The 12,470-nt window shown below is 42.3% G+C and overlaps 2 protein-coding genes across 2 annotated transcripts; one reads left to right on the forward strand and one right to left on the reverse strand.

Moving 5' to 3' along the window:
• Positions 1-832: 832 nt before the first annotated feature.
• Positions 833-3,221, reverse strand: ccdc127a (coiled-coil domain containing 127a). The gene is made up of 3 exons (XM_080540647.1): positions 3,128-3,221; positions 2,542-2,674; positions 833-2,360 (listed from the first exon to the last, which is right to left on the reverse strand). The coding sequence occupies exons 2-3, from the start codon at positions 2,663-2,665 to the stop codon at positions 1,657-1,659; spliced, it is 828 nt and encodes a 275-aa protein (XP_080396773.1). The 5' UTR covers positions 2,666-2,674; positions 3,128-3,221; the 3' UTR covers positions 833-1,656.
• A 1,726-nt stretch (positions 3,222-4,947) lies between these two features.
• LOC308166712 (collagen alpha-2(VI) chain-like) lies at positions 4,948-12,429 on the forward strand (the record flags this gene model as incomplete). The annotated part of the gene is made up of 15 exons (XM_080541038.1): positions 4,948-5,044; positions 5,277-5,875; positions 7,615-7,668; positions 7,784-7,846; positions 9,099-9,161; positions 9,536-9,586; positions 9,681-9,716; positions 9,805-9,867; positions 10,077-10,139; positions 10,384-10,419; positions 10,536-10,581; positions 10,679-10,831; positions 11,031-11,474; positions 11,561-11,599; positions 11,828-12,429. 15 exons carry the CDS (start codon positions 4,948-4,950, stop codon positions 12,427-12,429), a joined length of 2,409 nt encoding a protein of 802 aa, XP_080397164.1.
• Positions 12,430-12,470: the final 41 nt, after the last annotated feature.

Here is a 12,470-nt window from a genome sequence, read left to right on the forward strand (position 1 = left end):
CTTAGTTCTTGATATTTGTAAAGTCTAGCCAATGAAAATGATAATACTCAAGGAAGTGGGAAAGTATGTATTGTACATGAATGCAATGAAGGTATTTAAAAAATGGTAAGAAATGAATGAACTCAGAACTCAGATATGTTGACTGGATATGTGGAAAATGTTTGAATATATGGAACAGCTGAAGTTGTGTTGAGAGGGTCATGTGGGAAGGGAATGGGGAAGTTATCGTGGGGTAGGCCCACTTGCTGATTGTAGGAGTTCTTCTCATTTATAGAGGGTCACACAGCCTAGCTGTTTAAAGTGTACCATTGTTTTCATCACTTTCCATACTGAATAGGTTTTCTTTTGAAGAGTACAATAAGTTGTTAAAACTTTTTCTTTTATTTCATTTGAATTTTATTATTATTATAATTTGTTAGATTTATTTTGATTTATTTTTTGATTTATTTATTTTTCTTAGGGTGGGGATTATTTGATATCCATGTTTAGGAAGAAAAAAGAAAAAAAAGAGTCATTTGTGATATATATGTGATATGTGTATATGTATACACTGTGTATAATTTTGTATATGTACTCTTTGAATAAAAAATAATAATAATATATGGAACAGGACTTGCTGAGAATTGCTACATTGTAAACAAATAATATCACCATCACTAATATCACCATCTAGTGGTGAAACACAATACCTAAACAAAGGTGAAAGTTCATCAATTCATGTGACTTTTTCCATTTGTTGCATCATGTAATATACCAATAATGACAAACTCATACAGCAAAATGTATCCAATAAAGGATTTATTTTTTGAGATTGCACTGTACAGAATGGTCTCTCAATGTGTCGGTTCAGTTATGTTTATGGCATTTCATTCACCAAAGACCTCACTTCAGTGGACATATTACTGGCAAAAAGTGTTGTGCAAACCACTGTGATTCATTTCCATAATGAAATCCAATGACTTATTCAAACCATACTACAGGAAATAAGTTATGTTATCTAGCAGCAGAAGTGTAGATTTTTTTTTTTTTAAGTGTCCTGTTGCCCCACAGTGTCAGATTAAACATGATTCGGTGGTTCACCTATGAAGGCATGAATTCAAGTTCAGATACACTGCGGTCTCACCTTCTGCATACTACATTTTCTAGCCTGTCACACATTTATGATGCACCCATATGCATGCATAACCTACAGCAAACAAAGGACTATGATAACAGCTGAAGATAGCCGACTTACAATTATGAGACATTATACAAACAGTTCTCTTGGTCAGTTAACATGCTCAACTGGCAATAGATCAGACTTAATGGAGGCAGTCACGGTCAGCATTGATTGTCAAGTACCTCAGCCATTATTTAGATTAAATAAACCACAGAATAGGTCTATATGTCAGTACTGTATGGCACACCCAGAAGTAAGTGCTTTCAAAATATACTAATGATATTTAGTGAGTGACCAAATAACTATGATAGGGATATCCAATGTGGATATGCATCTTTTACAAAAAAATACATTGTTTGTTATAGGCCTACCATCCTTAACATACTACTTTTGTTTCCATCTTGACAAAATAAAGAGTTTGCAGTTCTAAGGAGCCATGAAGGCTATAACATAGTCATTTAGTTATTCATTTTACATGCTCAAAACGGATACATTTTTCATCCCTTATTAAGGTCACTTGAGTCTTTCGGTTGAACTCCCAATATTGCGTCCTCAGCACGCTTGTGCTTCTGCATAGTAACCTGCAGCTGCCAATACCTGAGGTAAAGCCACATCAAGCTGCCATTTTTTCGCTTGTCCATGTTGAGGATGTCTGCACAGTGGCGGTCATTTTTAAAGATGTCCTTGACGTCGGTCTCGAGGTCAACATCAGCTGCCAAGGGTTCCTTCACCACCTTTATCAGCAGGTTCCTCTCCATCTCCAGTCGGCGTTCCTTGGGTAGGAGCAAGCTGCAGTAGGCGTTCTGCCTCTCCACCAGATCCCCCTCCAGATCCTTTAGCATGGCCATAGCTCTTTGGTGCCGCCCATTCTCCCTATCCAGTGCATGGCGGAGGACGGCCCCAGCAGCGCCCGACTCCAGGTGTTTCCTCGTCTCCTGCTCCAGAGCCTCGCGCTCCTGCCGGAGCTGCTTGCGCTCCTCTGTGACCTGCTGGCTCTGAGACACCAGCGCCTGGCGGAAGCCCTTCACGCGCTGGCGCTCCTTCTCCAGCTCCAGCTCCAGCAGGGCGGCTGCCCTCCGGTTCTCTGTCAGGGTGTCCCTGTATTTCATCTCCAGGTCACTGGTCACCACTGACATGTCTCTGTCATACTTCGCCTTCACGTTCTGGATCTCCCGCTGAGACTCTCTAGTCCAGATCCAGCCTGGAGAGAAAAAGAAAAGAAATGTTATGAAATGACACGTACTGTAAATAATAATGTCATCTTTCATCATCTGAAGTGGAGTAATAATTAGTTTCCATTCAAAAAAATAAAGTGTTTCTTTTTGTCCTAAAATTAGAGACAATGTCATGAATATCCAGTTGTGCTTGTGTATAATACTTACGAAAGGCAGCCAGTCCGAGCATTGGAACGAGGAGGGCATAATTCCATTGGCTGCCGTCAGGAGCAGCATCGCCACGGGGGTCTGGCCTTATGTTCCATCTAGGGGGGTCATTCAGGTTGTTCATGGAGGTATCCTGATAGGACGGAGCAGTGCAAAGTTTCGTCAACAGACATATCTTCATCACATACAAAGTTTAATTAGGTGTTCATGACTTGGCAAGCTGGTCTTGAGATTTCAATCAGCCAAACAGTCCCCAGTACATTCTGCCTGGTCAGGTAGACATGGTGGCATTGCTGCCTTTGCCTTCGAGCAATCAGAAAAAGACTGCTTCCAATGCCAAAAACAAGCGACATGCGTTTAATAGCCAACTACATTGCGGCATGAATGACATTCAGCTAACAACACTAGCTAGTGACATGGCCCAGACAGACAGGCCAGGGTGGCAGTCATGGCTAGCTTGGTGCTAGCTTGTTCGCTAGCTCTGACACAGGCTCACCTAACTGCCCCTGCACCATCACATCACAACACAGCATCACAAGGTCATACAAAAGATGATGTTTGGGCAAACTAGGGTGTAGTTGCTCACCTTGAGATAGATTTGCTAGGTCAATGACACATTTGTCCCCGCACCTATGGAAAGGACCTATAAAACACAATGTTTTCACGCAAGTTTCAATATCAGACAACAGATAACAGACCATCCGCGATGTGGGGGGTGTACGAGACTGAGGTATATGCTGTGTAACATAGATACATATGCACACAACTCTTGCAGTTTCAAAATAGAATATTATTTCATAATCTACATTAACATTGTCAATGTAAATTGCTTGTATAAACAGAATTACAGTTTAAATTGCTGTCAAAACGTATGCATCTCCCCCTGTATTGGAAATAGTTTCTTCCAGTAGGTGGGCCCTCGTCCATTACTTAAAGATGCGATCCACACTTTGTCCTGTAGGTGTCGCCCGAGTACTAGTAGCGTCCAGCCCAGAGGACAGACTTGGTGCGTGTCTAGCAGTACTTGCTGGTGTTTTTAATTTTATAATAATTTTAAGTTTTAGTTTTACTCTAATAGCTACATATTTTGCTCTTCACATGCACTACACCTAACTGTACTTGTCATTGTTCTCTCATTAGACAGTAAATGGGATGGAGGTAAATGCCATGTTTGTGTTTAGCAATAGTGAACATTTAATTAGTTTTGTTCATGATGATGTGTTAATAAACATATACATTGAATCAACTTGTCAACTTTCTGCGTCTATATGGCTTTTAATCATTCATCTCAACTACCTAGAAATCTGCTCTTTTCCCCCCCCAGGGGTCTTAAACTGGCAATAATGGTTGTGATATTTTCCATGCATCATTGAGTTAGTTAGCTAATCCCTGCAGAAAGCCCAGCAGGAGTGTTTTTTGAGGTGAGATACATGGCAGGTCTCAACAAGCAAGGAAAACATACCTTCTTCTGATGCATGGAATGACTGAATCTACAGCTACAGGATTCAGCAGGGGCTCACAATCTTGTAGCAGCACACCTGAAGCTCTCCCATTGCAGGTCAGTAAAAATGATAACCACTTGAATATCAGAAATAATTTAAATAGATAGGATACCCTGTGGGGAATGGAATTAGTTACTGTAACTAGCTATCATCCAGCATGTTTCACTTATGTGATAATCTTTGATCAATGCATAGTATCCTTATTATGTGGTCTTATTTATGCATAAAGACAAATTATACAAGTTTGGTAACCTTGGATACAATACAATTGTTCACACACGTGAGTCATCTGTAGTCATCTGGAAAATCTGCTCTAGATTGCATGAAATGTATCTCTTTGGATTCACATGAGTGTTCCAGTTAGAGGGTATTAACAGTAAATAGATTTGATCAGATGATTGCAACACACTATAGGGAGCAGAGCTTTGCCTTAAACATTGTTCTTATCGCCCTTGGAGGGTGTTTCTGGAGGGTCTTTCACACAAGAATCTGAAGATACAATGACGGCGGCGTCAGCAAAGCATGTCACTGTTGTTAGAGTCAAACACAAACTCTCTCTGTAAATCTCGTGTGAATCCAAAGAAATAGAATAACATAATGCACAGGTATGAGTTCATCAGCGACCTGTTCATAACATACTGTTGGTTTATCACAATGGTTTTATTCTTCCTATCACACTTTCACAATGGCGGCAAATGGAACAAAGGATCAGTTGAAAATACCACAAACACACTAACTATCCTCAATATATTGTAATTGACTGTATATACTGTACATCACTTGTAATGTGACCTGTAATGTGTTTTTTTACTGCTTCAATAGAGCTTTCCCATTGTGTTGTCCCTTCTCTGTATAGACTGTGATAGTGACTAGTGAGATTGGACCCCTGTAGACACAACACATAATGCTGCTGAGGCTTGTCCTTCTGCTGTGGGTACTCCAGGTCTCTGCCCAGGACGCAGAATACGAGAACCTTCTTGTGAGGCCCAGGAATATCAATGGTAAGGTGGAGCCAAAGTTTATACTGTTGTTGTGTTCTAAACATGCTACGGGTCCTAACATGCTAGAGCAGCTGTTAGGGACCTGATTGAACTTACATGACTGATGACAATTAAGAATCAACATGGTCTTACAATAGTGTGGTAATTCCACATATTGCACACAGAACTTCAACGTGTATGTGAACTGTAAAAAAAAAAAAATGTCCTGTGCATTTCCTCACTTTTTGGTCAGTGGAGAATGACGACTGCCCGATCAACGTGTACTTCACCATCGACACCTCTGAGAGCGTGGCTCTGACAGAGTTCCCTTGGGGCGGCCTGGTCGAGGAGTTGAAGGTCTTCCTCAAGATGTTTGTGGAGAAGCTGGAGACCACCACCACAATGAGAGCCAAGAGGGTTCAGTGGGCTTATGGTGGGCTGCACTTCTCGGATCGTGTGGAGGTCTTCAGCCAGGTGGTCACTGACGCCTCACTCTTCCTGGCCAGGGCCCAGACCATCAGGTACATAGGCAGGGGGACGTTCATCGACTGTGCACTGAGGAACATGACGGAGCAGGTCAGGCTCGGCAGTCGAGCGAAGCCGCGGCTCCAGTACGCTGTGATCTTCACTGACGGCCACATCACAGGGAGCCCGTGTGGAGGGGTCCAGCAGGCCGCAGAGGCTGCCAAGGCCGCAGGCATGAAGATCTTTGTGGTGGCCACCCACGAAGACACTATGGAGCAAGAGCTCAGGCACATTGCTAGTTCTCCTGTGGAGCTGTACAGGAAGGACTACCTGGCCTCCCCACGGGCCAGTCGCCAGTCTGCAGTCACCAGGATAGTCGACAGCATCGTAAGTCCACAGTGAGGAGGAGGCAACATTTCATGAGCAGAACAGGGGTACAACAGGGGTACAACAGGGGTATTTATGTGCAGTTTTAGATGGTACAAAGTTGATTGATGCTATCATGTAGAGGTGTCCACAGAGTTGAATCATAACCTTAATTATATCGCAGTTATTGAATCAGAATCAGAATCAGAATCAGAAGACTTTATTTGCCATGACATGTAAACATGTTAGGAATTTGGTTTGGTACAGTGGAGTACGGTTTACAGCAGGACAGGTGCAAGACAGGACAAGACAGTGCAAACCAACATCATAGTGCAAGAGTCATAATAATATAAATATAAAGTGCAGAGATCAAGTGTTCAAGTGTTCATATCCAGACAGTCCAAAGCTCTCTGGGTGGGGGTGGAGGGAGGGTAGATAGATAGGGGTCAGGTCAGGGGGGGGGGGGGGGGCAGCAGCATTTAGGAGCCGGATGGCTGTGGGGAAAAAGCTGTGTGCGTGTCGGGCCTTCACAGTTTTTAGAGACCGCACCCTCCTGCCTGAGGGGAGCGGGGCAAAGAGACCGTGTCCTGGGTGTGCGGGGTCAGCCATGATCTTCCTGGCCCTCCCCAAAGCCCTACTTTTAAACAGGGCCTCAAGGGGGGGCAAAGGGCAGAATCTGAAAACAGTATGTGTGTATTTCTAATCAATGGAATTATTGTGTATTTCTAATCAATGGAATTTATGATTATGTTCCATCCTATTTTGTGATTGACAATCTGCAATTTGTTGTCTTTGCAGGTGAAAGAGGCAGAATTTGAGGTTAGTGATATGATACAGCTCTAAATTAAGGTCCAGGAAAACATTAATATTTAGATTTAAAAAAATATCTGTTGTGATTTTCCCTCAGTGTAAAGCACCAATGTGCATCTCAACAGAAGGGATTACTGGGCCAAAAGGACATCAGGGAACGAAAGTAAGCACCTGTGTATTTTCCTAAACACCAGGTATGTATCAATTACAACCTACCTCTTTTTAATGTTTTTTTTTGTCGAATAGGGTGCAAAGGGAACTGGTGGTGCAATTGGAAATCCTGGAATCATGGGGCCACCGGTATGATCAAGTTTATGAATTAAACATTATATCATGTCAACCAAAACAGTACGCTAAAGCCAATTAAATAATACATTATTTATAAATTAATGTTTCATTCATGTTGGCTTTTATAGGGAGACCTTGGTATTGAGGGCCCGTTGGGTATGCCCGGCACAAAGGTGAGTGGGACTTTATATTCTGCTGTAGCCAACTATTATCTTCCTTTATGCCACGGTGTTATTTGATATTTCACACATGCTTTATGTTATATCCGTTTACAGGGACGTCCAGGCCTTAAAGGAGAGAAGGTAAGATTTTAGAGAATGTTCCAACATTTTCTACATCTAATGTGTTATACATTTTATTGCAATACTATATTACTATCTGTATTTGATGTTATGTTTTGCCTGTGTTTACAGGGTGATTTTGGAGGAAATGGTTTGAAGGTATGCATTTTTCTCCTGTCATAAATGTCATTTTGTTTGATTGATGTTATCTACAGTATCTTACCGATGAACTCAATTGGATCTTTTCAGGGTCAAAGTGGCACTACTGGGTATAATGGCATTGATGGTGAAATAGTAGGTCAATTTACTTACTTACCTAAATTGTAACATAGTGTATGTTCTGCCGTGCCAAGCTACTGACGCTGCCTACTTTGTTTTCAGGGGAGGGCTGGCACCATTGGCACACCTGGATGTAAAGGAGAGCCTGGCATGCTGGTGAGATATGCAATTTGAAAGTGTTATGCATGAATGATGAAACGTAATAGAGGCATTAGGCTTTTGAATGTTATCAATCCTTCCTCAAACCTTCTCCCTCTTTGTGCTCCTGCAGGGTGACCCAGGTCCGCCAGGTGACTTTGGCAGGAGGGGTGAAGCGGGAGAATCAGGGGAAAAGGTCTGTAGGGGAGCCACCCCTCCTAAATTTCGTTGTTTGGTACCTGTACTGTAGCAATGACAATAAAGTCCATTCATTCATTCATTCATTCATAGATTCCTAAACTTTGATTTGTTTTGTGCCTGTATGTTACATGAAATTAGGCTGTAATTAGGCTGTACTTTCTAAAATACGAGTCATGCAAATAATCCATCTGTTACTTTGTGGTGTGCAGGGTGTTTCTGGGCATGGTGGTCGGCCAGGGCCACAGGGGCCTCAGGGAACTGCGGCAGGGAAGGTCTGGATTTCCATCTGAGAAAAACATTATTTGAGACACAATGAACTTGTTATTAATGAGTAATGAGTGACTCTGTTATAGGGGGTTGTCGGCTACATTGGAAACCCTGGCCTGCCTGGAACAAAAGGAAGCAAGGTACCTCTCAGAGAACATACAGTCATGTTTTAATATCATCACAAGAATGACTATCAACGATGATCTGTAACCACATTTCTGTTCATTAGGGAAACCATGGACTTGGTGGCGATGCTGGAGACACCGTACGTCTCATATGACGTCTAGTAGATGATTTCTTCTATGAAATAACAGTACACAGTCATCACACTACAAACACACAACAAAGGGACTCACAACAAAGACATAACGTTTTTTTTATTTTGGAAAAAATGTATGTCTTAGTTAAATTGAGAATATATTTTCTAGGGCAGCAGAGGAGGCCGTGGAAGAGGTGGTTCACAGGGGAATGCTGGCGTTAAAGGAGACAAGGTATCATAGTGAAGGAAAAAACATCAGTTTTCTTTACAGCCTATTCTGGTTTCATTGACTGTATTGTGCGTCACAGGGAGAACTAGGTCCTGTGGGCGAAAGAGGAGCTCATGGAATGAATGGCACAAAAGGAGTGGCAGTTGAGTAAACTTTAAATCAATCAAATTGAATCCATGTATTGTCTTTTAATTCACATGAATCAATTAAATGAATTCTTCTTATAATTCCAACCTATTACAGGGAATACCAGGTTTCCCAGGAGTCCGTGCTCCACCAGGTCAGCCAGGGCAATCAGGAACTCAGGTGAATCATAGATCCTCATGTTTTGCTCCACTGACCTGTCTGACTGAGGTCTTCTGCCCACTCACTCAGAGCCAAAGTCAAGGTTGTTTGCTTCCTGTTTGCTCAAAAACAAAAGAAGTTTATGTATATTGTGAAAAAGCCTTGCTACAAAATGTCATTTTTTTTGTTCTATGTGTGTTCCTCCAGGGTTCACGGGGACAGGCAGGGGACTTTGGCCCTATAGGAGTCACTGGAAAGCCAGGAGTCAAGGTGAGTTGATTTGCTGGGCCCACTTTACCAAAAAGCCCGGCCTGGTCTGCACGTTGCAACAGGCCTCTATATGTTTGCATACCTTGATCTGACAATGGAAGGACATTCTGTTGAGGTGATGGTAATTTGACTCCATCTAGTGTGACCGTGACCCCCAAAACAAATATAGCCCTTGGCTTGAAGGAAAAAGAAGTCTGTGTTGACAGTTACTGTCTATGGTGATGACAAATCTTCCCTCTAATAATGGGGAGGATGGTATTGGGCGTGTTTGTTGCACTCTTTCTCAGGAAGCTAAGGCAAATTGGAACGATTGAGTATGGGAACAGTGCTACTGCTAAATGTTTATTTTTAAAAAATGTTCATTTACAATCTAGGGAGATCGAGGAAAAGATGGTTACAACTATCCAGGCACCAGAGGTGAACAGGTATTTGACTGAACGATGAAAGTTAGTTTGGATCAATGAATCCTATTTCCATTGTGTCATGATCTAAGTGCTCCGGAACCTTGTTTTCCCTCAGGGTGACAGAGGAGTCCATGGTTTTCCTGGATTGCAGGTAAGCTTATGTACCTACTCTTAGAATAAAAAATCTAACTTAGTAAAATAGCCTTGTATTCATTCATTCATGTTTTTGTCATTCTCAGGGTGCGAGGGGATATTATGGAGAGAAAGGAGCATATGGAACAAAAGCAGCTAAAGGAGAGGCAGTACGTGTTAGAATACAGTTCAGTGAATCATAAACCAAAATGTATCATATGATAATAATAATAATAATAATAATATAATATATTCTTACTGAAAATCAGCCTATAGATCTTTTGCTAAAAATAGAGCTGCTTTATGATACTTTATGCAAACTAAAGGGTAGAATATAGAAACAGTGCTGAGATCTCCATGTGTTCTTACCTTTCTACAGGGAGATCCAGGCCTTGAGGGGGAGCCGGGGGACAGAGGGACGAGGGGCCCACCTGGACCACCAGTGGGTCTCATTTCACACACACACACACACACACACACACACACACACACACACTCACACACACACACACACACACACACACACACACACACACACACATACACACACACACAGACACGCACACACACACAAACATCATAGACTGTTTACATCAAATTGCTGACACCATTCACTTGCCTTTATCAAACAGTTATCATATGGGCATCTTTCTGATTTGGATGCATTCTATTGATCTTGTCTATAGGGATCACCTGGATCCCGCGGAGCATCTGGTCTGTCTGTAAGTACTGTAACAGTCATTGAGAACAATGGAAATGGTTTGTACATTTCCTGGATACTTGTATTTTCATGCCCTATTTCTCTGAGAGAATGTTATGAATATTCTTTTATTTTCAGGAGTGTGAAATCATGGGATTTATAAGAGAAACATGCGGCTGCTGTGGTAACAGTCATTTCCATTAACAATGACAATACAATTCAATTATGTCAATGGAAAATGTTGTTTACAACAAGTCTGATAATTCATTTAATCTCCACAGATTGTGATAAGAGTTGCCCCCCACTTGACCTGGTGTTTGTGATTGACAGCTCAGAAAGTATCGGAAAAACTAACTTCAGTCTTGCTAAAAACTTCGTAATCAGTGTTGCAACCAGACTCGGGAGAATGGCCAAAAATATATCTGATATCGCAGGTAGGTTTACTATACTACTGCCATGTTATAGTATAATGTATTACCATTTGTACTTTAGTGCATTTAAATTGAAGTAGATATATAGACAGTCAAGCCTTGAATTTATGCCCCACATACAAGATACTCTGGTTATCAACAATCTAAGTAGATTATTAATTTAATGTAGATTAATTTCTGCTCCTCTTTTTTGGGCTCTCAGGGTCCCGTTTGGGTGTAGTCCAGTACAGTCATGAAGGAGCTGTGCAGGCCATCCGTATGGATGACAGGAGCATCACCACAGTGACATCCTTCAAAGCCAAGGTCAAAGCCATGGAGTGGATAGCTGGGGGCACGTGGACTCCATCTGCTCTGAAATACACCCACGATCAGCTGCTGCCCGGGCGCAGGCCGGGGACCAAAGTAGTGGCCATTGTCATCACAGACGGTCGCTACGACCCAAAGGACCGGGACAACTTGGGGGCCCTGTGCGGCGGAGTAGACGTGTATGCCATTGCCATCGGGGACATGTTTGACACCTCAGCAGAAAAGCAGGTTCTGGAGAAGATTGCCTGCAATATGCATGACCGGGTGAAAACCCTGAGTATGTATGCAGATCTTACTGCTGAAGAATTTCTAGAGGAAATAGAGCAAATCCTCTGCCCAGGCAAGTCTACATATTGTCAACAGCTCATTGCTTTTTTCTCATAAAAGAGTCATAACAGATGATTAACTAACTTCCCCCTCCTACAGAACCTGAAAATATCTGCCCAGAATTGAAGTGTGCCTCGGGTGAGAAAGCATTTTTATTTGAACATTTGCACGCTTATCTGGTTGATTTCACCAGCAAACGTTCCTTGTCCTGACACCTGAATGTCTGTCCAGTGATTTTCATATTGTACAGATGTTGCACCAACATAGAGGCTAATATGTAGTATGGGAGACAGTAGTATCATCAATGGAGAAACACTGTACACACAAGACAATCTGGTTGCTGACTCTTTTATGTTGTTGTCATAGGTTTAAACCTGGCTCCATTGATCCAGCGCCCAGTTGATATTCTGTTCTTCGTCGATGGCTCTGAGAGAACAGGGTATCGGAACTTTGTAAACGTCCTGCACTTCATTGAGAAACTGTCCTATGAAATCCCTCTATCAAGGGCCAAAGACAAAGGGGCACGCTTTGCTGTGCTGCAGTTTGGAGGAGAGCAAGATCCTGAGGTTCTTCTGGATTTCTCCAACAACCACAGAAGCATCAGCTCCCTTGTCTCACGAGCAGTATACAGAGATTCATCCTCCACACTCGGGAGTGCTGTTCTCTATGCAGCTAATAACCTTGTCAGAGGAGGTAGAGGACGATTCAGTGGTGTGCGCCCAGATGCAGAGCTCTCCTTTGTGTTTATAACAGATGGAGTGACATCAGACAAGAACTTTGCAGAGGGTATTACAGCCATGAGAGGAGCCAATGCAGTGGGTGTGGCTATCACAGTGGGCACTGACATTGATAAGGAGCGATTGATGCAACTCGTTCTCGGGGACAGATCTCTTATCTTTAACCTTAAGAGTTTCAAGGACATGGCCCTCTCTGGAGTTGTTAAACATGTTGCTCGTTGTCTAGGTTAAACCACATTTAGTACTACATTTGATTTTATTCAAGCTGAATA

The sequence above is a fragment of the Nansenia antarctica genome (genome assembly GCF_963989245.1).
Source record: "Nansenia antarctica genome assembly, chromosome: 10".
Lineage (NCBI taxonomy): Eukaryota > Metazoa > Chordata > Actinopteri > Argentiniformes > Microstomatidae > Nansenia > Nansenia antarctica.

What these genes read in the sequence shown, in the direction of transcription:
- ccdc127a (XM_080540647.1), bottom strand. Translation starts at nt 2,665, where the DNA reads ATGAACAACCTGAATGACCCCCCTAGATGGAACATAAGGCCAGACCCC. An exon ending in GCTCGGACTGGCTGCCTTTC is followed by an intron (nt 2,361 to 2,541) that starts GTAAGTATTATA and finishes TTTTCTCTCCAG; the next exon opens with GCTGGATCTGGACTAGAGAG.